The 24148-nt window shown below is 41.4% G+C and overlaps 2 protein-coding genes across 3 annotated transcripts; both read right to left on the minus strand.

Moving 5' to 3' along the window:
* Positions 1-9: 9 nt before the first annotated feature.
* Positions 10-7619, minus strand: sil1 (SIL1 nucleotide exchange factor). Its single transcript, XM_039622037.1, has 12 exons — positions 7479-7619; positions 6944-7047; positions 6065-6212; positions 4095-4200; positions 3849-3954; positions 3666-3752; positions 3478-3573; positions 3271-3392; positions 2464-2560; positions 2093-2257; positions 1767-1931; positions 10-1680 (listed from the first exon to the last, which is right to left on the minus strand). The coding sequence occupies exons 1-12, from the start codon at positions 7594-7596 to the stop codon at positions 1483-1485; spliced, it is 1512 nt and encodes a 503-aa protein (XP_039477971.1). The 5' UTR covers positions 7597-7619; the 3' UTR covers positions 10-1482.
* A 338-nt stretch (positions 7620-7957) lies between these two features.
* Positions 7958-23149, minus strand: spdl1 (spindle apparatus coiled-coil protein 1). 2 transcript variants are annotated; one of them, XM_031733642.2, is made up of 14 exons: positions 23039-23149; positions 21744-21905; positions 21403-21579; positions 20565-20759; positions 20102-20251; positions 13388-13486; positions 13150-13260; positions 12920-13060; positions 12404-12510; positions 10498-10618; positions 9935-10001; positions 9672-9854; positions 9512-9587; positions 7958-8266 (listed from the first exon to the last, which is right to left on the minus strand). In XM_031733642.2, exons 2-14 carry the CDS (start codon positions 21903-21905, stop codon positions 8119-8121), a joined length of 1737 nt encoding a protein of 578 aa, XP_031589502.1. In that variant the 5' UTR covers positions 23039-23149; the 3' UTR covers positions 7958-8118. The 2 variants fall into 2 exon arrangements, with proteins under 2 accessions (XP_031589502.1, XP_039477963.1); XM_039622029.1 differs by lacking the exon at positions 23039-23149 and adding an exon at positions 22468-22547.
* Positions 23150-24148: the final 999 nt, after the last annotated feature.

Below are 24148 nucleotides of genomic sequence, written 5' to 3' on the forward strand. Positions count from 1 at the left end.
TAACAAACATTTTTGTCTGGAAACACTCATTTTTTATTTTGGGGCCATAAGTTACTTTCTTGAACATACATCAACAGAACACCATCTTTTTCAAATAAATAAACACATGAATATTTTGAAGTTATCAGTCCAGAGTGAAAATATTACTACAAAATCCACCACGCCCCAAAGAGCTAAATCTATCCAAATTCTACTGCAACTTGCAGCACATTCTTGTTAGTGGCAATAACTTGTGTTGCCAGACTATAATGCTTAAATTTCCTGTAACCTACAGAGTAGAACATATTAGTCTTAGAAAATAAAATTTCAAATACAATCCTGTTTTTTTTTTTTATTTTAAAACTGATGAAAAATGTGTTTCCATTGGATGTGAATATTGGAAAGTCAGGTTGCCTAAGTTACATAAACAGTAATTGTGGTGGGGTGTGGTCTGTGGCTCTGCTGCAGGGAAGGGGTGGTGCAGTGGGGTCAGGTCGGGACCTAGAGGAGAGAGGAGCTGGAAGTGGACTGCTACACCTGTCCATCTGTCTGTGTGTCACCAACAACACTCGTTCATGTTACAGTATCATTCACACTGTCCACTGTACAGAGTGGCATGACTTTAAAATTAAATATCAAACAGTTTTTACATTCCCATGTAGTCACAAAGTCTCTGTTTGAAAATACATGCAATCATACAGTGTTGTTTAATACTGTAATGTATAGCACTCCACATTCAGATACTACGGCTGTGGCTGCAGCGTTGCTTGACGGTCTTCATAAAATACGTCGCTCTGCTGCCAGTAAACATATCCACGTTCGTGATCAGTCAGACGTTGCTAAACGCTGCTTTCTGCATGAAACTGACTTAATAACGCCCATAATACGCACACTTAACCTAACCTGATGTCTAATGTTAGAGTAAGTGAAGCCAGTTACATCCTGGGATAGTGAAGTTGCTTCAAAGCACATGACCCAGCTCTTGCTTCCTATCAAACATGCAGCGGGACTACATGGCCATCACTGTGCCACCGTCACTGTGAATCGATTCCTTCTGTGACACATTCACTTGTGACTGCAACCATACAGCAACAGGGATCACTGTTCTTTGGGATTAGTGGTGTGTGTGCAGTCAGTATGTGCACATCATCTATAGCATCTGGAACACATACCTGGACTACACCACCCTACCCACTCACCACAGTGATTAGAAGAAAAGCAACATTATTGATGGTAAATTCTCAGAGAGGCCATACAAAGCTTCAGAAGTGTGGAGAACATTTTTAGGCCACACAAGAAGTATTTGTTGGTTGTGTTCATGCTGACTAATCGCACAGCTGTCTTCCTCAGGGCCAGTTCACTTGTTATGTCCCCAAAATTGTGTTCCTTGTGGTGCTCTTTGTCCACTGCTCTGCGATTGACTGTCTCACCCCAACAGAGTAAATGTACCAGCTCATCGATGTATGCCGTGTTCATATGAAATGTCAAAGTGCTGTCCTCTGATCATTTCATTTTGACTTGCAGTGCATCTATGAGTTCTACAATCTCCTCAAAGTAGCTGTTCTCCTCTCCTAGAATTATTTCTGACTGGATCATTTCCTGGTACTCTTGCTTCAGAGAGTGAAGAGAAGCCTGCAGAGAGCCATCTGAGCGGTACTGATCCAAACACACTGGAGCCATTGCCAACAAAGCCTGGAGAGCCTGCAAAAACACAGCACCGACTCTTAGGTCAAGTTCATTTTAAACAGTAGTTATACTATTAATGTAAAATAGATGAAACCACCCACCTTCTCTCTGTAGTCATTCTCTGAAGACTCCAGGAGCTGTGGGACCAGAGTGCACCAGCCCTTTTCCAACAGCTCCTCCTGCAAAGACACTTTAGAGTACTGACGCCGCCGCTCATCATGAGACGCATCCAGTACTGGGTCCAGACCTCCCTGGAAGATCAGCTCCTGGAAGAAGACAGAACAAATCATGAGAATGATCCCACGAGCTCGGCACTAGAACTCTTAAAGTCCCAACCTTCTACTGATACCAATTTTGATCATTTAGACCTTGTATTTGAAGAGGTGTGGGCTTGGAATCTAGGAGCAGGAGCGTACGTTTACTGTACCTTTTCAGTAATCATATCGTATAACATGGTGACGATGCGTGTACGCAGAACTCCACTGTCGTCAGTCCTGAACAGCTCTGACAGGACCTGCAGACCCCCGTGTGTCAGGAAGTGACGCTGTGCATAGGGGAAGTGACGCAAGAGGGAAGCCACTGCAAACAGAACCTGAACACACACACACACACACTTCAGCTGTGTGTGTAGGTTCTCATTCTTCCAAGTCATGGTAGTCTTGAGAGCTTCCTGGTTGAGAGGTGAATCATCTTCACAAACCTAAACAAGTCCAGTTGCCTTCTTTTGTGAAGTTCTCTGTGCAACGTGTTGTCTCCAACTTTCTGAATGTAAACTGTAAGCTGTGTGGGTGTGCTTACCTTTTTTTTGACTCTGAGTTGCTGAGCAGTGGCCAGCGTGGTTAACAATGTCTGCAGGGCGCCATTCTCCACGGCTTCAACTTGAACTGCTGGATTACTGTAGGACACACACAAAGTGTGACAAAGCTGACAGTCATACTAATGCACAGAGTGGGCAGTCCCCACAGACACAAATACAGCATGTTAGGCCTGTAAGCATGATCTATAACAAACAGAAGGCGAGAAAAGGAAACAGGAAACTTTACCTTCAGTAAATCTGAGTTACTACTCTCCAAGTGTGCCAAAAGGTTTGCTTTCAACTCAAGTGTTTTGCTCAGAAGAGATTTGAGACTTTCAAGACACAAAGTCTTGTATTCAACTATTTATTTGACTATTATTTGGTCATTTTCTAAGCCTGGTAGTTGCTGCTTGACTTTCAAAATTCAAATTTGTTTTATTTCCCAAAAAAGAACAACCCCAAAACCATGATGTCCCACATGTTGTGCCAGCCAGTGTCAGTGTACTGTGACATTATATGATTTCATCTGATAAGTTGCAGCACTGTTGGGAGTGTCATTACAATCAGGGTTATTGCAATACAATTCAGTCACATAGGAAACAAGAAAAAAACAATGTTGTGCACAATTTGTAGAGAAAAGTCAAAAATGTATTTAAAAATTCAAAAGTAAAACGACCTGTTTTGACTTTAAACAGCTACAGAAGCTTGATGTGATCATAGACACCACTGTACAGCAAGAAGTGACATATCTGCATATCTGGAACATCTAGCTCAGACTAATCAAGCTTAATCAAGGCTAAATATCATACCTGGCTAATGCAGAGCCCAGGACAAAGGCAGAGCTTTCCTGTAATCTGAAGTCAGAGCTGTTCAGACCTTCTAAAATGAACTGGAGGCCCCCCATGGAGCACAGAGTCTGAGCATTATCCACCTAGCACACATACAAGCATTCATGCAGGGTTAGAGACGGGAAAATTCAACGTAGTGTGAAACATCATCCTGTGTGTGTGTGTTACCTGATGCACCAGATATTCGAGCTCCGTCAGGATGCTCAGTCTTTGTTCGGTAGTTGAGTTGCTGCTGTTGAACTGCTCCAGCAGACGCTTCATTATCTACACATGCAAGAAACTTCATTTGACTGAAGCACAAACGTTTCACAGTAACAGCTCACAATCATAAATGAGATCCAAGAAGACTGATGTACCTGAACATCCGTCTCCAGCAGCAGGTCCAGCTGAGCCATGTCTTTCTTCAACTCCTCCATTGTGCGAAACTTAGAAGCCACAGAGTCCTAGAAGTGCACAGCCAGCAGTGGAGACACACAGTAAAGCTTCTGCTGCCAGCACGTAATCAGACTTAAGTTCAACAGTGGCATTCGTGCTACTACCTTCTGCTCTGTGTCCTTGCTTGCAAGCTTCCAGTCCTCTTTTATCTTCTTCATGGCTCGTTTCAGCTCATCGGGATTAAAAGAAGACCGGAGCTCTTCTTCCTCCCTGAAAATGTACACTTTTACTGCAAACCCATTTTGTCGTTTCCTACCACTGCCCCCTACTGGGTGCACTTTGCGTGAAGAAGTATTAAAGGGAGGGAAATAAACTACTGTCTCAGACTGAGGTTTTAGCCTGGACCCCACCTGTGCTCCTCTGTCCAGTATTTCAGCTGCTCTTCTCCCAGCCTGACCTCCCTCTCACCCGTTTGCAGATTCAGCCTCACATGAGAACCTTGTGGCACTGCCTGACCTGTGTGTGCACAGACAGAGTAGCTCAAAATAATTATACAACTACTGAATATTATGAAACTCATGAGCTCCCAGATTGCTGAAACCCAGAAGCAGCAGAAAATGGATGGATGCATGTACAAACTGATGGTGTTTGAGTCAGCTGGGTCATGGTGGGCGTGTATGTTTTCTGGACTACAGTGTGTCTTTTCATAATTCTGGCTGTACAGTCAGACAGCATTACAGCCATCAGTGATTTGCTGAGGAAAAATGGAGAGATCATTTTTGTTCTGCTAATGGCTGTGTATATGTGATATAAGGTTGCGCATAAAGGCCTTTAGTATGTGCAACAAATCATGTCTGTAAATAACAGCAATTACACGCCGTGACACTAATGTGAATTTTTATAATGAAGTACTGTGAAAATGTTTTAACCACCCTTCATATTAGACATTGCTAGATTTAGATTTTCTGCTTTCTGAAAGTCTTTCAAAGCTCTTCTTTGTACATTGGCTGCTTTTTCACTTCTTTAAACTCTAGACCTTGTACCTTTTTGTTTGTTAAGCCACTTAACACCAAATCATTCAAGCAGAAAAAACTGCAGCTAGGTCTAAGGGTGAACCAGACAACACTGTGTTACTAGCTTGTAAGAGACTAAATATCTGTTTCGTGCACCTTGTTAACAGGACATCCCCGGAGATTGCTACAGTTACTGGGACTCACTCCCTTCTGGAGCCAAAGTGGCCGTCAAAGGAACTGCAACATGGGTAACTGTTGATTGTAGAGATGGCATGATACCACTTTTTTATGTCCGATACCGATATCATAAATTTGGATATCTGCCGATACCGATATGAATCCGATATAGTGTGTTTTTTAATCAATAAAACTGTTTTTTTAATATCTTGCTGCTTTTTGTATAAGTTCATACTCAAGTTTAAATAAACAACAACACTAAAGCTATTCTGTTATACCTGTGTGTAAAAAATACACTGCACCCAAAATATTTCATAGTTCAGCAACACTGATCAATCTAATAAACTTAAACCTGCTCCATCCTCCCTATTCTGGTATTTTATAGAGTATTTAGCAGAAATATTAAGCAACCTAACTAATAGGGTTGCAAACTCCCAGCAAAAGAAAATAGGGAACCACCCCCCACCCTCCACCTCATGATGCTTAATCGACGTAATCAACTTTAATTTGATGCAGTGTGGAAAAAAAATGCACAGAAATAAATTATTTTTCAAGAATAATTAAATAGATTCAACATCTTTCTTCTACAGAATTGCAGACTGCACAGATGGTACCTTCCCAAAGGAAAAAGTACTGTAGCTTACTAGGGTATATTAGACTTAACAGTTACTATATACAGTAATGGACTTCTATGCATTTTACATCAGATTAAAACTTTGGGTGTAAGATTCAGATAATTATTTATTAAAAGCTAGACATTTTAAATGAGAATAAGAAAGAAAAGTATGTCTTTGTGCCCCCTTTTCCCTGTTCATGCCCTATCGGCCCCCCTGGCTAAACTTTGCTAGATCCGCCCCTGCACAGTTACCAGCCGTCAGCTACGTAGAAAAGGATCCTGGTGTAGAAAGTAATATTAAGAAAATAGTGGCTATCACAATAACTGCGTTGGTACCGTTAAACTTCACAGATACTAAAATGATGATTTTGCATAGAGAAAATTAAATAACCTCCCTTTTGTGAGGTTACATGAAAGGAGAATCATATAAACTCCATATGGAGGCTTCATCTTTATACGGTCTATCGTCATCTGAAGCATTAGATCATACACAAAGTAATATTTATCTTAGGACTGATTGTCATTATTCAGAACCAGGGAAAAAGCCCTGTGAAGGAAAAACTGAGGGTATTACCTGGTTTAAGTGTCTGCCACTGCTCACTGGGCTGGACAACGTCTAAATCTCCTTCATCATCTTCCACATCATCTACTGCCACCTCTTCCTGTTCACCATTTACAGCCTCATGTTCTGTGTTTTCCACCACAATTAAATCACCTCCAGACTGTGCAAAGAGAAACAGGATGGCAAGAAAATCAGGCACCTCCCTGGTTTAATGACAAACACCTTTCTTTGGGTTTCACTCAAACTCAGATGTAATTTCTGATGGTGCTTGACTATTAAACTGCTACTGTTTTTTATTTTTACTTCATAGCTCTTACATCAGCATACAAGCACTCCAGCTGTAGCCCTCCAAGTTCTCTCTAAAGAGGCTAATTGCCTTAATGGAAATATACCAGCATTTATACTACAGCGTCTTTCTGTTCTTTAGTGTTAATTATGCAAAGCCCCTTTAGAATATAAGTCATATTCCTCCTGAGAAGCGACAGTGCACAGAACAAAAGGCATTATTGCTTTTAGCAGGTAAAACATGGAGACCAATTCTGCTGATTTGCAGCCCTTAATTTTTATTCTTTGCATGAGTCCCAGTACAAGATATTGTCCTTTATGGTGTACTGCCATAAAAACACTGATGTCTTCATTTGATACCAGTGATAGTTACATCAGCTAAAAGGTAACAGCTTTTATCACACCACTAATTCCAGCCAAGTCCTAGCTGGGGCTGAAACACATGTGGATGTTCTCATGAGTCTTCAGTTTGCCTACAGCCAGGCTTTGATCAGCAGCTCTTTCCCACCCATCACTGCTGCCAAATCCATCCTATCACAGTGCAGCGAAACTAAATGGCATGCTCAAACACCTGAGAGCTTTAAACACCTTATCACAGCAACCTACCTTGTGGCCAAGAATGCTGGCTATGTGACAGTAATGCAGAACCAAGAGGACGGCCAGGATGAAGGAGACTCCCCCAGTATGAAAGGGTATCAGCTTCATGGTGACTGGAACACAGAGCGTGTCAGAATTATAGCTAGCTGCAGGTGCTTCCTGAGCTTTACGAGGGGGGTTAACCACTACACCACTGGTCATTATTACTGTTCTTCAGCCCGAGGCAAAACCCCATTCACTAATCTCATGTTTTAACCAAAAAAATGGGAATAAACTACTTTTTGTTCAGTCTTTGGTGATAATCTCCTTTAAAATATGTCGATTTCAAAAGCCAAGATGTTGAATGAAGCGTCTTTACAGACTGGCTACCAAAAAAGTAACAATGATAGCTCTACACGTTTGCATATCTAGGCGACACAATGAGCACGTAAGAAACGCCATAACAGCTGACAGCTAAGAGTTCCCAAATCCCGAGGAACCAGAAAAGCTGCGACAATGACAGCTCCATGATGGCGACAGTGTTTAGGTTAGCAAACACACTCACCAGTCCCAGCGACATTAAAGCAGCAGTGAAAAAGAAGCGATGCTATTGCTGCCTTCACCTGTCCTGAGCCCGGCACTGAGTTCCCGCAGACATCCGAAAGCTTCTGCTGCTTTTCCATCGACTCTCATTGGTCCACGTACAGCTTCTCTTCTTTGAGCTGCGATACAGTACACAAACCTCCTGCTGCTGCCACCTGCTGGTGTAGTGTGTTATACATTCAAATAAACGGGACGCAGCAGCTGTTGTCAGAGGTGGCATATTTTATACATATTTATTATACAGGCTCTACAGTACATCAAATCAAAATTCACATGTTTTATGTAACTGAAATGTTTAATTATGTGGGCTAAAGAAAATAAGAAAGTTATAGAGTATATTTATATGAAACGTATGTATACTTACTGCACATGTATTTTAACAATATATGTTGCATATCACAGAATGTAACAAGAAAGAATTGAACAAATGAATATACAGGATGTTGGAAACATTTTTAATAGATTTAAATGTGTGGGTACAATTGTAGAACAAATATGTTATTTATAAGAACAGAAGTTGTTTTTTTAAAGACTATTAGAAATGACAGCAGCATCATATACATGTCCACATGTGACAATGTTTAGTCCAGGCCTGATGAGTCCTACTGCTGAGCACACTGGTTCTCCATGCTGCTGTTAGAACTGACGTGGATCATCTCCACTGCTTTCTGTTTCTTTCTCCTCTCCTCTCGTTTGTTCTGCTGCTGGTTCTCCTCCATCACTTTCTCCTTACAGTCAGCTGAAGGAGAGCTGAGAACAACCAAAACAATGCAATTCAGTTACTGCTCTCTCGGCACCTGATCTTACAGTTTTCATCTGTACTTAGTCAACAAAACTATGTGCCAAAACAGAACTAAAGTCGCACTGAGACTATTTATTTTTAAACAAGCTTGGTAGTGTCATTAGAAGAAAAAGCATTTGACAAAGTAAACGGGACATTTCTCTTCAGCACTCAGCTTCAAATATGGTTTTTGGCAAGTCATTCATTCGTTCATTGATTCAGAAGAACACTAAACACTTTAACTTGGGTCATAACATATTTCCAATTTTCTTTGAGCAATATGACAAAACCATAAAATTAAAGGAACACAACAATTCAACGCAAAAAAATCAGTTCTGATGCTTTATTATTAGTTACTAGACCCGTGATGTAACAAACTAGAATAAACCAACTTCACAGTAACTCTTTAAGGATGCCCGAGCTTCTACAGCTCAAAATTCTTCCCTCCCAACATTAAACATTTATTTACATAGCACCAAATCCCAACAGTTGCCTCAAAGTGCTTTAGATTGTAAGGTAAAGACAATACAATAACAGAGAAAACAGAGGAACACCAACAATCATATGACCCCCTATGAGCAAGCACTTTGGTGACAGTGGGAAGGAAAAACTCCCTTTTAACAGGAAGAAACCTCCGGCAGAACCAGACTCAGGGAGGGGCGGAAGACAAAAGTCATGCTCTGCTATCAAAGGCCTTTTTTTTATTGGCCAAATTGCAACAGTGGAGACAAACATTCTCTCCTATACCAACTATCAGTGTTTCCAATAACACCTACAAACAACTGATTTATTCAATGACTACAAATTCTACTGGAAAAACAAAAAAACAAAAACCAAGAAACATTAAATTTTCCACTCAGCACTAAAAAGCAAAGATCACACTGTGGACTAGAATCAAACTGCCAATCAAAATCACCCTCATCATCATCATCACGAGGAGCATAGATATTACAGAGAACAATGCCTACACTTTTCAAAACCAAAGATTAAAACTCGTGAAATCCTTTCAGTTTAACAAATACAGATAGAATGTTACTAATAATCTCCCAAACAGAAAAATCAACTGTATTTATGCCTTAGCTCCAACTTGTGGACAGAAATTTATGTACAGTAAACTACCTTGGCGTCTCTGCAAAGCCAGGGTTAAAGCCAACACTAAAATCCCAAGAACCTACTCCTAGTTGGTAGCACAGATCCCTGCTGTTAGTACATACCTGGGGTTGGGAATTACAGTAGCTTCGTTTTCACTGATCTTCACACACTTGGCAGGCCGTGGCTCAGCCTCTGAAACTGCAACAGTGAACGGTGGTACGATTATTTAGTGCTTTGTCCTCGCTGCAGTGAGCATGCTGTAATGGTACTGTGACTGCACACCTGCTGAGGAGCTCAGTGGAGGACCCATGTCGACCTCGGGGTCGGCAGTCTTAGAATCAACTGTATCCGTCACCACAGCAACGGCCTCCTCGGTCCGGTCCAGTGGTGCCTCCTCCACGGAGGGTGTGATGTCAACAGGAAGTTTCTCTTTCTTCCTCTTCTGGATGAGATTCTTCTTTGCCTCTGCAGGCGACAGCAGACTTACACAGCTGCAACAACACCGGCACATGATGTGTACAGAGCGGGCGCGCTATGCTATGTACCTTTTGGCTCATATTTGTGTTGGAGCTCCTCTACTCGCAACTGTAACTTGATCTTCTCACTCTGAGCCTGCAGCAGGAAATCGAAATATCCAATCAAATAGCAGATATAAGATCACAGCAGATACAATAGTCCACATCCTGTTCTCTATATTTTAGCCTCAAAAAGAAAATGTTGAATATTAACAAAGGAGAACATTTCCTTACAAAAATCCCATCATGGGGGCTAAAATTTACAGCTCAGTAGAAGAAACAAAGTACATATACCAACTAGAGCTACATGATTACTGTAAAACCATGAAGTTATTTTAGTATCGTTACTGTTTTAGACGTAATTTTATAATTACTTAAGATTTCCACAGAAAACACTACCTAGGATACTCTTGTGCTTCCATCTGCATTGTAGCGCAATAGCAGCCACAAAGGTGCCAGCACAATTAGATAACTGTGGAATGAGGGATTCTGTCATCAGTGACCATAATGGAACAAAAGACTGCAAACGTTTTAAACCGCACTTGTAAGAGATACTAACACAGGGAAGTGCTGCTGGCAGAGCAGCCTGTTACCTGTTTGAGCAACCGTTCAGATGTGAAGAGTTTCCTCTCCAGCTCCAGAGCTCTCTGACTCTCTGACAAAGACTTCATCCTCTGAAGAGAAAGCTCATCTCCCAGACGCTCTGCATCCTTACTAAGGAACACGCACACACACACGCACACACAGAATTGTGTTTCCATTATGTCAAAAGACATCACATTGGAGACGTATTCAACCTATTTGAAACCAAAAGTAAAATATGTAGATGAAATAACTGAAGCCTAGCCTTCTTTGTTACACTAACAGTTTATTTTTTATCCTGAAAATATCAAATCTTCCCAGTGCAGACAAATATGTGTGTTTTAGAATGACAAACACTGATTCATGAAACCAAGAAAACCAACCACCTGACCCAGACTTCCTGCATAAAGATGGAAAGACAGAGAAATTGGTTATAAATGGATAAAAACTATTTTGTTCTGCAGTGGTTTCTTTAACCTCTCAGTGGTTCTACTTCTATTCTAATGTCTCAACCTAATTACTGAGGCCGTTTTCCCACTTTCATCCAAGTCCAACAACACCGTTACATTAAGCACCCCGAGTACCGTCTATAAGGTGGCGGAGCAGGACTTTAACTTGTCTCCAGATGAATGGGGCTCAAAGCACTGGCTTCTTCACATAAATTTACCTGTAATGTATTTTTCCCATCGATTCAACCTGTTGTCTCTTTTGTTTTGTTTCTTAAATCTACATCAACCAATTTCCAACATGTTTTCTCATGCTTTGAAATTTCTCATTGTGTCAACCTGAATACCTCAAATTAATGATAAATTGTTTAAAATTGTTTCACTGACCTTTCTTTAAAGCACTTTGAGTGTTCAAGTAGAGCAGAATAATCGCTGTATGAGAATCAGTCCATTTCCCATGAAAGTGAACCAAGATTTTATGCCATTTAGGCTACGTTCACACTGCAGGCGAAAGCACATCAAATCCGATTTTTCTGACCCTATGCGACCCATATCCGATCTTGGTATGACAGTGTGAACGGCACCAATCCGATATTTTCAAATCCGATCTGGGTCACTTTCGTATGTGGTCCTGAATCCGATACATATCCGATGTTTTAGAAAGCGACTGCTGTTTGAACGGTCATGTCGCATTAAATCCGTCTTTTACGTCACTGACACAAGACAGACGCCAATTATCAGCGCCGGAGAAGACATCGCGAACGCTTCCTGGCCATCCAGTGTAGATGTCAGTGAAACTGTTGGGAAGACAACGTTGGAGAAACGTGAACATTTTATTTGTACTGTATAATCTGCAGATCCTGACCGAAATCTGCAACTATCCTTTGAAGCACCGCTCCTCTAAAACAGCAATAAGGATCATTATTAGGTTATTTACATTATTATGTAAATAACAAAATAACTTAAAGCAAAAGTTAGGAAACATAAAGTCCGAAGTCTTTATATTAAGGACCATCAGTCAAACAATACTGTTTGCTCTGGGTGTAAACAGAGCGCGCTGTGTGTGACGTCTTCTTTTGCGCATGCGGGCCGCTTTGAGCGTTCACACTAGAGCACGTTTGCTGTCGCATTTTATTTGTAGTGTGAACAAGCAGACAAACAAATCAGATTTGATCAAAAAATCGGAATTGAGCATTAAGACCTGCAGTGTGAACGTAGCCTTTAACGAGCCAATAATCAACATTTATGGATGCATCTGTCCCAAAATATGGATCCGGACTCATTCTGATGGCAAGAAAGGCCAACTGACAATTTCATTCTTTTATACTCTTCCAAAACATATACTGAAAAATATTAAACTCATGAAGCTGAAATTTCACAGTACTCATTATCTATGTCCAAACTTTAGATCATTATATTTTAGGCAGCCTGCAAATGATCAAGCAGAAGGCCAGAAAACAGCCAAACTCACACAGTGTTGCTGAGCTTCATTTTGAGCAGGTCGGTGTAGTATGTTTCATCCTGGCCCTCTCCATCATCGGCTGGAGCCGGATTAGCTGGCTGAGATTTCAACAACATCTACACACGGGAAAGACGACATGTGACTGTGTGTCCAAATCTAGGAGAGCAGGGTGTATCTCATAAGTAAAACAGCACAAGTTCATGATATGCGAGAGGCTTAGCCGAGCTCCTGTTAAAGCAGGAGCATCCCATCTGTGAGAAACATAGTTCTATCTGAGCCTGCAGTTTTCTGTAGATTTTGGACTATTTAACATCCAGCGCTAATTTATAAATGTTATGCTAGCACCTCTCAGTCGTCTGCTGGGAACGTTTTCCAGTAAGTAGGATTAACATGTGAAGTAAATGTTCTTTAAAAGCATTTTGTGTAATTGTCTGTGGAACAGGCCAGGTGTTACTCTCGCACGAGCACACACACTTTCTGAAAGTGAAATCGTTCTACAAACTGCACTGGCTGTTAAGTTCTCACCTCCACCTTCTCCAGTCTCTGCAGTTTAGTCATCAGATTCTGGATCTCTCCATTTTTCTCCGACAGCATGGACTGCAGTCTCTCCAGCTGAGCAGGATCAGCCCTGGAGCCCTGCAGCTGCATCAGAGTGGCTATCTGCACCTGCACCAAACACGCACATCCACACCGTCAGCCAACAATCAATCAGTTACAAAACAGCGACCCTGCCCAGATGAGCTATCACACAGTACCTTCAAGCGCTGCATCTGCTGTTTGCTAAAGGCGTGTATTTTCTGCAGCGACTGATACTGGACCTTCATACTGATGAGCTGCCTCTCCATCTCAGCCCGCTTATCCTCCAGCTGCAACACAACATGGAGCCATTTACTGAGGTTTCAGGTTCGATTCAAGACCGAGTTCTCAGGAGCACAACTCTGGACTTAGAGACAGACCTGCTGTCAAAGGAAAGTGTGAAACACTCTTTTATACCTCAGCAAACAGAGAGTTCCCTTTGCTGTTTGGATCCTGGGCCTGCTGAAGAACCTGATCCAACTCGATCTGCAGATCCCTGTTGGCCTCACGAGATTTCTGTCATTACAGGGAGAGAAAGACAAAGATGAGATGAGATGAGATGAGATGATGAGATGAGATAGCCTTTATTTGTCAGTTGCAGGTCTTTTGCCCGCAACCGAGATGACAGACCTTGCCGACCATACATACAATACACAAACATCACATTGGGGAGACAGGTCAGGCTAGGTAGCGAGGAAAAAAACATTGAAATGTGTAACTGTTAAAGGATTTTTATATGTATTCTGCTTTATTGTAGTTAAAAAACCCCTAGTTGTTTAGCTTCATTTAAAACTCCTATTTCACTGTGTTTCATGACAAAGCTTGCATGAGAGAATACCACAGGTGCCTCCACCCTTGCTGAGTTTGCTGAGATAAGCTTGACCGTTACTATTTTAACAGTTTAAATATGTTTCATGCTTATCACCTTGTAAGGAGTTGTTTTACACACAAGGGGCGCCGACCTGACATATTTTAGGAAGGAGCAGTGTATAAATACAGAGGGGACTGATGTCTCAGTGTGAGTATCCACTGAGATCACCCATGTATATACATGTTTGAGTTGTGTCTTTCTTTGCTTGCTGAAACGATTCTTTGACATAATTTTTTGGTCCTCCGAGCCGGAGAGGAAATAACAACTGTTTTGTTGTGACTCCAAACAGAGATCTACACTGATTCCTGACGCCGTGGGGAGCCCGCACTGAAGTCTGTCGACAGCCCTCTCTAGGTAGAGGTGAAAGCCCAAGAGCGTAAAAAATTCGGGTCTTGGCCAGTGTTTTTATCAGTGGTCCACGGCGGTGGGATTCAGTGGAAATGGTCTCTCGAGCCTGAGTATAATAGCGTTTCAGTAAGGTAAAGAAATTCACTCGTATACACTCGCGTAAAAAACCCCCAAAAACAAACAAACAAACAAAAAAAACGTTGTTCGCCTATAGCACGGGCTGGTAGAAAAGTGCAGGGATCCAAAATAGGTTCGCCACCGCACGGGCTGGTATAAAAGTGCAGGTTCGCCACCGCACGGGCTGGTAGAAAAGTGCAAGGATTTGTCCACCTGAAGGGCCGGTAGACTGATCCACTAAAAGGATCTGCGCGACTGTATAATAAATGTTGTGTTTTTTGTGTGTTAAGAGTAAATCATTTTTAACAGCACAGTACGCTGCTGGATTACTCTTTTGTTCTGTCATTTTGTTTCCTGTCAGTAGCCAAAGTACTGGTGAGTAGAGGAGAAAGGTTGTGTTCATCACGTAAAACTTACACCGCTCCACGAATAGCGTAGGAGTAGAAGGGCGTGTTAGTTACCACTCCTGACTCTAATACCAGAGGCGGCTCTGCAGTTTTGTTGTAATGGGTAATAAAGCTACAAAACTCACTGCTGACGAGCAGTGGCTAGAGAAAAAAATGTCCAGGCGCGGACAAATTAGTGCATGTAGATGGAGGAATCCAAAGAAAACTAAATGTCCCACGTGGGAAGGCAAATGTAGTCCCTCCGCACTAACGCAACTATAAGAAACCCTCCAAACAGAAATAAATACAAGAGGAATGAAGTAGAATAAACAAAAGGTTAAATTAAATCAGAGTTTATCTGATGTATTCAAACTAATAATAGGCATGATAACAACCTGTAAACTGGTATTGACAATGAAATATAGTTGGCATGACGAACGTGCCTAGAATGAATAGAGTAAATGAAACCAGATAATTCACACGAAAGTATATCAAATAAAAAAGAGAGATGCATAAAGTATATTAAGGCTGTGTCATTGTTCAGCCAAGGAAAGTGTGTCTCCAGCTTGGGTAAGGGTGAAACTGCAGATCACTCCCAGCCCTGATGGATACATAATAAAATATATATGAAATATTATAATAGACTATTGTATATTTGTAGTATAGTAGTATATTGTAATATACTATTGATGTTATATAGAAATAAGAGAAAATAATTAAGAGATAATAATATTAATAATAATATTAATATTAATAGTGACATAATATTAATGAGAAGAAGCATCTTATTCAGTTATGATGTAAGGTGGATAATTGTTAAAGGTAGTCTGAATCAAGCTTAAGGTTTGCTCAAACTCAGTTCAATGGTATATGAGATGAAGAAAATAAAGAAAATACCTAAACTAATCAGGTGCTTGACCTGATTGAAATCCTGTCATCCTAGATGAGACTTTGTTGAGATGGAGAGCAAACCTATACTAACAACTTTGCAGACAAAGTAGCTGCAAAACAAAAAGTGGACACACTGACACTTGACACCCCTACACCAATTCCACTGGATGTTTTGAGAAATGAACAAAAATCGGTGTCATTATTAGAGCAAAAGAAATGGTTGAGGTGCGGAGCAATCCTACAGGATGATCTGATGATATGTGATGGAAAACCAATACTACCAAAGTCTTTACACAAAACAGCAGCTCTTGTGACACATGGAGTTACTCATGTGTCAACAGGAGGGAGTATAATTAGTTAAAAACACACTTCTATACATTAAATTTCGAAACTTTGGCAAAAGGATTTATAAGGCCATGCATGATTTGTCAAAAGCATAATACACAAGGTAACCTAAGACCAAAAAGAGGTCATTTTCCTGCACCACCTCACCCATTTCATACTATTCACATGGATTTTATTGAGCTAAATGAAAGCCAAGGTTCAAAATACGCCTTAGTGATTATAGATGTGTTCTCAAAATGGCCAGAAATTTATCCTGTAAAAAAGCAGATGCAATCTCTGTAGCAAAATGCCTATGCAACCATTTTGTCCCAATATATGGCATACCGTCCCTGATAAGATCAGACAATGGAACACATTTTGTAAATGATGTGATTAGCAAGATCTCCGAAGCATTGGGATTTAATATTAAAAATCACTGTGCCTATCATCCACAAAGTGCAGGATTAGTAGAAAGAACAAATGGCACTATCAAGCAAAGATTAAGGAAGTGCATGGAAGAGACAGGGAGACCATGGCCTGAATGTATAGGTCTAGTGAAAATGTGGATGAGATTAACACAAGGTTCCCAAAACTTGATGCCGTTTGAAATAATTCATGGAAGACCTTTTCCACTACCAATACTGAGTGAACCAGTAAACAAATCAGTTAGAGAGACCACTCTAGCAGAGTGGATGGCAAAGCTACTAGAAAATAAAGAAATTGTGTTAAACAACAAATTGCCGTGTGACTCTTCTCCAGTATCTTGCAGGGCCATACCAGGTGCTCCTAACCACGCCTACTGCATGCAAGATTTCTGAAAGACCATCCTGGATCCACCAAAGCCACTGTAAGAAAGTGAGTGAGAGCATAGACTCACTAGACGCCGACGTCCCTGCCCTCTGGTGACCCGAAAGGTGGAGGAAGGGCTGATCGGGTATATCCCGCCCTTTGCTTCTTGCCTTTGGTCTACTTATCAGAGGGGTCAGGTGCGCCGGGTCATCATGAAGCTGCTCCTAGTCTCACTAACCCTAGCGGTGCTGGCTGCAGGATGCTTCCTACTATGCAATATGGACCAAAAGCATCACCAGAAGAGAGCTTGGACGCATGATAACTCACACCACTACACAATGACATTTCCAATGGCACCTATTGGGTGCAGGGAATGGCCTGGCTATGTGGACAGCGGGCCTATTTCACTCCCCCCAAGAACTGGACAGGTATGTGTGCTCCAATCTTCATATCTGATCACACGTTTAAGATAACTACCGACGATACATCACTTAAAAGAGGGAAAAGATCAGTTGACACTCCAGATCCGAAACCACATGACCCAATATGGGGCTCTGATGTCCCACAGGAATTCAAGCTTTGGACTACAGGATAGAAAGTGCTGCACTCACTCTTTCCGTGGGTAGGCACAGGGAAAAATGCACTGAGGATCGAGACATTGAACTATCGATTTGGATTGTTCCTGAATACATCATGTCGAGTCAATGACCAGCAAAACGAGGAGATAGATGCCCTGCGAATAATGGTCATGCAACATCAAGTGGCGCTTGATATTGTGCTGGCTGAAAAAGGAGGATTATGTGTGCTTTTTAACACCACCTGTTGCACTTACATACCTGACAACATACATTCTAGTAACATGACGGATGCATTAAAAGTTCTAAAACGACTTCAGAATGTGCAGTCAAAAGGAATATGTAGACGGAGGTACAGATTGGTTGAAATGGTTGCTAAATGGCTCATGGACTGTTTTGCTGTATAAAGGTCTAATATTGATAGGACTCTTACTTGTATTCTCCACATGTATTCTCCCTTGTCTCAGGAAGATGATTTCTAAAATGATTTCCACATCATTGACAGCTTATGTTACTGTACCGATGGATGACAAAAATGATCTGAGTAACAGTGAAGATAACTTTGAAGACGAAGATGTTTATGTGTGAGAAGAAAATCTTAAAGACGACCTGTGAAGCTAGATTGCAATATAAGTAACACATAATGATGACATGTTTGAAAATGCTAGGAGCAAGAGAACATGTTCTGAAACAAAGTGTGAAACATGTTTAAATGAGCTAAAACAGGAGGGAATGTTAAAGGATTTTTATATGTATTCTGCTTTATTGTAGTTAAAAAACCCCTAGTTGTTTAGCTTCATTTAAAACTCCTATTTCACTGTGTTTCATGACAAAGCTTGCATGAGAGAATACCACAGGTGCCTCCACCCTTGCTGAGTTTGCTGAGATAAGCTTGACCGGTTACTATTTTTAACAGTTTAAATATGTTTCATGCTTATCACCTTGTAAGGAGTTGTTTTACACACAAGGGGCGCCGACCTGACATATTTTAGGAAGGAGCAGTGTATAAATACAGAGGGGACTGATGTCTCAGTGTGAGTCTCCACTGAGATCACCCATGTATATACATGTTTGAGTTGTGTCTTTCTTTGCTTGCTGAAACGATTCTTTGACAGTAACACAAAAGGATAATACAGGAATGCACAGATATCAACACACCATAGCACAATAAACACAGACAAACAACATGGGAAAGAGTTCCATTGTGTACATCTGATCTGGGACCGCTGCAATCTTTCGACTGCGCCTCCAACTGACCCGATGTCCACATCAGAGGGGAGGTAAGCGTTGGAGGTGGCGCTGGATCCGGGGTAGGGAGGGCGATGCGTCGGTGAGTGCTTATCAGTATCAGTATATGTATGTGTGTGCGTGTCCAGAGTTCAGCTGAGACAGTGTCCTTTGCCCTGCCAGGCTAAGTAAACAGTCTTCCAGCCAACCCAGGTGGCCTTGCATGGAATGGGAAGGAACAGACTAAACACAGTCATTATCAGGGTGTTTTGGCCAAAGGGGTATCCGCATAAGTGATGTTATTTTTTTACTTTAGTGCGAACAGCTCATATGAATTTCAAAGCAGTTCTACAGTCCAACACTGGTCTCTCAATCTCCCGTTGGAGAGCCGCGAGCTTCGCCATACTTGCGTTCTGTGATGTTGTCACTTCTTGTGCTCAAGGAGCCAATTTCTGAGAACTCACAGCAGTGTGCCTCCCCGAGATGTCATCCAATTTTGTGCCCAGAGATGTTATTCCGGGCTAGCCCTTCCAAGATGTATCCAGTCTGCAGTCAGAGATCTTATTCTGAGTATTCACAGCAGCCATAGCCTCTCCAAGATCTTATCCGTGCTGACTCAATGAGCCCATTTTGAGAAACTCACGCCTCTTCCCATCGTTCCAATCCCAGCGGGCAGCCTGTGGGGGTTTGAACAGCCAGTTCCACTTTCTTAATTCTTCGATAAGTCAGGGCCAAGCCAGCTCCGATCAGCAAGAACCCTGTTATCATGGTTCCGAATAGGTAGATATCTTCACCACTCAGGCTCACCCAAGCCCAAACTTCTCATTGAGAAAAGGGTGTCAATTGCATTTAGGGACCAGTTGATCAAATCCATAATTCCTCTTTTAGGTTTTAGAGAACAGACTGTGAGAGAGTGTTCCAGGGAAAATACAAAGAAAAACACGAGACTAGACAAGGACATAAGCAGGGAAGCTAAGGGAGAGGAGAAAAAGTGTGTCCGCCTCCTCCGAGAGCCAAAGAAGAAAAGACTGAAGCGACCACTCTTTTGTTTGGAAATGCACCTTAAAATGTAACTAAGTGTACGCAGGAAATGCTTACTGATGTGGTTAATGGATATCTTATTGTATGGAACTAAACACACTTCTCTAAGAATTCAAACTTGGCTGCGCCATATGATTGGCTTTGCCCTGATTAGACTATCACAGGACGTGACTGCAGCAGAGTCAGGGACAACCAACCCAGCAGCAAGTACGAGCTTCATCAGAGTGCTCCAGAGACCAGGCTGACGACCAGAACGTGAGCCAACGTTCTGGTCGTCGTTCCAATTCTACTTACTCGAATAATGATTATTTTATTTTTTTAATATTTATTTTTTAAATGCACAATATCAGCTCCTACTTTCCTAATTTCAATCTTTTAATTAAGATTTTTAGATTGAAAATATAATAATCTATTTTGAGATTAGTGAAAGTGCTTATTCAAGACTTTTCCAGGCATTTCCAGGTCCAGCCTGGTGTGACTGCACAACACAGAGAAGAGCAGAGGAGGGAATGAGTGTTTTATTGCTTTCACTTTAAATCCACAAAGACTGTAACATGTTTACCTCTAATGCATTGAACCAGGACACCGCTTCTTTCTCCCTTTCCTCCTTCTCGTCTGTGATTCGCTCCAGCTGCCGCTGCAGGCTGCTGTTGCTCAGTTCCAGCTGCTGCTCCTTGTACTGCGATTCCTGCAGCTCCTGCTCCAGCTCCACCTGGCGGACCAAAACAGATTACATCACTTGCTGATTCAACAACCACTTGAGAACACCCCTTCTTCTCATGCCATTAATCATCTTTATTCATCTAGATACTTCTCGTGTTAGTTGACCTGGTTGGACATGGATGGTACATGCTTTGTGGTGCTCAAAGGACCAAAAACATCTGGAAAAACTAAGCAGCTTGTCAAATCCACAAGCCTTTATGTGAACAGCTTAACAGAGCAGCTCAGCTCTGGATGGTCTCTATTATCACACTGTCACTGTGAGAATGAGCCGTCTGTAGAACTTTCCTTTGTAAGTCACTCACTTTAACGTTCTCCAGCTCTGTGATCTTCATCTGCACCTCCATCATCTCCGACGTCATGGAACTCTGTGTGTGTTCGTTTAGAGCTCTGAGCTCCTCCATCTTGTTATTCAGCGTCTCCGTCTGCATTTCCAGTTTGTGTTTGAGCTGTTTTTCATTCAGCTGGGACTCCTCTAGAGAAGACTGCAACCTCAGGATCTGAGAGAGCAAAAACTACAATCACAGGTTGGAAAACAACATGACAGCGTGGATCCATCCTGCCGTGTACCAGTCAGGCTGTGAGGGATATTTTCTTGGCACACTCTGAGCCCATTAGCACTACCTGAGCATTGTTTGAATCCTGCAGCATGTCTGAGTATTGTTGCTGAACATGTTTATCTCTTTATGACCACAGTGTCTCTATGGCTGCTTCCAGCAGTGTAATGCACAGCATAATGCAAAGCTCAAATCATATCAAACTGGTTTCTACAACAGGACAATCACTGTACTCATACTCAGAGCACCTTGGAGATGTGGTGGAATGGGAAATTTGCATCATGTATGTGCAGCCAACAAATCTGCAGCAACTGTGCAACTCCATCATTTCAATATGGACCAGATTCTCTGAATCATGTTTCCAGCCCCACAAAGAATTAAGGCAGTTCTGGAGGCAGTAACAGCGTGCTATACCTCAACAAGTATCTTACTTTACTGCTCTAACAGCCACTCAAGAATTGGGGCTTTTACTGGTGAGTGTAAGCTACCATAGTGCATTTAACCTGGTAAAGGAACTCTGATAACTCTGTATACTCAGCATAGCTGCCTATCGCTAGTACAGACCTCAGACCACATGCTGTTGTACCTTGTTGTGAAGCTCACTGAGTGCCATGCTATGAGCCCTCTCCAGATGTTCTTGTTGTTCTTGAAGGTACCGTTTTTGCTGATTCTTCACACAGTCAAAGTCCGACTGCAGTGATTCCAGCATCCGAGTTTTCAGCTCCACTTCCTTCTGCAACGAGTACTTGTCTTGCTCGAGAGCCTGTGGCACACACATCATACAAAGACAGGTGGAGAAGTTTGAAACAATGATAAAGTTAGTTTGGATAACCAACAGGAGGGAAAATTAGGAAAACAATGACATTTGTATTGGGTTCATGGCACAGTTTACTGGAGCTCTTTCTCTTTATTTGTGTAAGAGCGGACCTCAAGGGCGTTGGTCATCTCTACTCTTTGTTCATCCAGTTGGTTCTGCAGCTCCACCTGCTGGTTGAGGAGATCCAGGCCAGCTTGAGCAGCCTGATGAACCTGCTCCTCCTTCTCTCTGAGCTGGATCCTCAGTACCTTGATCTCCTCTTCTGCTGCCATCTGGAAAGGGAAGGACAGAAATGTGTGTTAAAATCTGCTGTGTGCTTCAGTCATTACTGAAAAAGCCCAGGAGCTCAACAGAGACTGGAGCTGCTCAGTGTCACTGTTCTTATATTGTCTTAATAACAAGTGTCCACGGGCACTCTGCAACTGCCATGTTGACAACAAATATTAAAAAATGCCACAAACACAACAACTAGTTGATCTAGTCCAGCAGTAACCAATGTCTTGTGATCATTAAACAATATTCAACAACATTAACCTGCATTGTCATTAATATCTTAGTAAGTACTTACAATGTGTCTGAAAGCTAAAAAAAAAATATATATATATATAATTTGATGTATCAGCTTTTTGAATGAACAAATATTGGTGTCAGTCTTAACAATTCAATATCCAGTTCCTGAATTATTTGCTATCACTATGGGACTTTTATTTTATCTATCGTTTTCATTTTCTCTGTCACTTGGAGTCTGATGAACACATGTAGACAGGTGCAGCTTTTGAAATCTGAGAGCTCACAGATCAGTGGGACTAACTGGAAGTCACACAAGTTACTAACCTGTTTGTCAGTGTAACACAGGTTTGTTGCTGTTAAGCTGGGATCCTGCTTTATTTTCAGTATAATATAGTTTTGTTTTTTTTAATACTCCACTGTCCAACTCAGAAACAATGCATGTATTAAAAAGTGACACACAAAAGTAATCAAGAAAGGCATACATAAATGCAACCGTTTATGCTAAGGTCTATACCGTGTTCTCGTTTATTATGTAAGACAGTGCTATACAGCCTTAATTTCCTTCTTTCCAATTAATCAGAAGCTAACGTCCCGCCGTTAATAAGTTTAATAGTGACAGTAAATGTCCAGGAGGACAATACGCAACAGCTACAGCAGATAGTAAACGCATACAGTATCGGCCAAAATATGTCAACAAGTCACGTAAAGACAGCTAGCTCCTGCTTCTCCACACAATCTAAGGCTGGGGAGGCTTAAGATTTCAATATGACAAACTCCGAACTAACGATATTTTCTTTATTTAGCAACAACAACTCTACTGTGGGCAGTTCTTCTACTGACGAAGTGCCTATAAAATAGATAAACTGACAATAACAAAAACAAGGATTAAATATACCTTTCTTAACGACCAGTCAAAGCGCCACAATTTGAATCCGATTCCAACCAGCTATCGCGACAACTTGGCTCTGCGAGACTTTGGAGATTCGTCAGTCTGGCGTTGTTGAGATATCGCCCTCTAGGTGTGGAGGACCGAGAGAGTCGCGCACATCGAAATAAACAATTTCATTGATAAATAATTAATTGTGCAATTAAATATTCATTAGTACATACATTTGCTCATGATTTTTTATTATTAAAGGAATTAATGTTGTGATAAATTATTGGACAGTAAAAACAGTAGTTATAAATAAATATTTCTAAATGTATTAATCCATTGATAAATTCAATTTTTTTTAGACTGAGAATGAGATTGTAAAGTGGTGTGGGGGGTGAATGTACCTAGGCAGCATCAGATGGTAGTCTGTAGGATGGCTTTGGAAATCAAGAAGAAGTAGTGATTGAAGCCCGATATGGTAATTGAAGACAGAAAACTGTTGTTCAGAATTCAGGGAGGACTTAAAAGAAAAGCCAACAGAAATGCCGGTTGGGAATGTTAACAGACTTATCATGATCAGAACTTTATTGTTAAAACATAGGAGAGTCTGATTATAATCTGTTGTTCCATTAAATAATATCCAAATTTGCATAAGACAGCTTTACTTTTTTGTTTTGTTTTGTTTTGTTTTTTGGCTGCAGCCCTGGGGCCCGTTCTTCGTACCTCGCTTACTACATCCAAGATCAAATGACACATCCAAGATCAAATCATCGCGCTAACCGTGAGCTCGCTAATCCGGTTCTCCGAACACACCTGTTGTTGACGATTAGTATAGCTGGATGAAGTAATCTGAGATCACTGGGTGGCTGAAAAGGGGCTACGCATCGATAGTAGAAACATTGATCGGCAACTCTGTGATTGGTCGGCGAAGATGTCGAAGGAGCGCGCTCAGTATTTCACGGCAGCAGACCAAGAACTCTTGATTGAGGGATATCAGGAGTTTCAGAGTTTAATTAAAACGCAGGGGAACACTGCAAAGGCTGCAAAAGCAAGGAGAGAGGGCTGGCAGAAAGTTGCTGACAAATTAAACTCGTAAGTGATCCATGATATTACATTATATCATGTGATATT

The sequence above is a fragment of the Oreochromis aureus genome, linkage group 2 (assembly GCF_013358895.1).
Source record: "Oreochromis aureus strain Israel breed Guangdong linkage group 2, ZZ_aureus, whole genome shotgun sequence".
In the NCBI taxonomy this organism is placed as follows: domain Eukaryota; kingdom Metazoa; phylum Chordata; class Actinopteri; order Cichliformes; family Cichlidae; genus Oreochromis; species Oreochromis aureus.

Bases quoted from the DNA above. Each gene is read 5' to 3' on its own strand.
- sil1 (XM_039622037.1), bottom strand. From the start codon at position 7,596: ATGGAAAAGCAGCAGAAGCTTTCGGATGTCTGCGGGAACTCAGTGCCG. The intron at 7,048-7,478 runs GTGAGTGTGTTT...TCTGTGTTCCAG, and splicing joins CTTTAATGTCGCTGGGACTG to TCACCATGAAGCTGATACCC. The intron at 4,201-6,064 runs GTAATACCCTCA...GTGCACACACAG, and splicing joins GTGGCAGACACTTAAACCAG to GTCAGGCAGTGCCACAAGGT.
- spdl1 (XM_031733642.2), bottom strand. From the start codon at position 21,905: ATGGCAGCAGAAGAGGAGATCAAGGTACTGAGGATCCAGCTCAGAGAG. The intron at 13,261-13,387 runs GTATAAAAGAGT...GTTGTGTTGCAG, and splicing joins GGAACTCTCTGTTTGCTGAG to CTGGAGGATAAGCGGGCTGA. The intron at 13,061-13,149 runs GTACTGTGTGAT...TGTTTGGTGCAG, and splicing joins AGCAGATGCAGCGCTTGAAG to GTGCAGATAGCCACTCTGAT.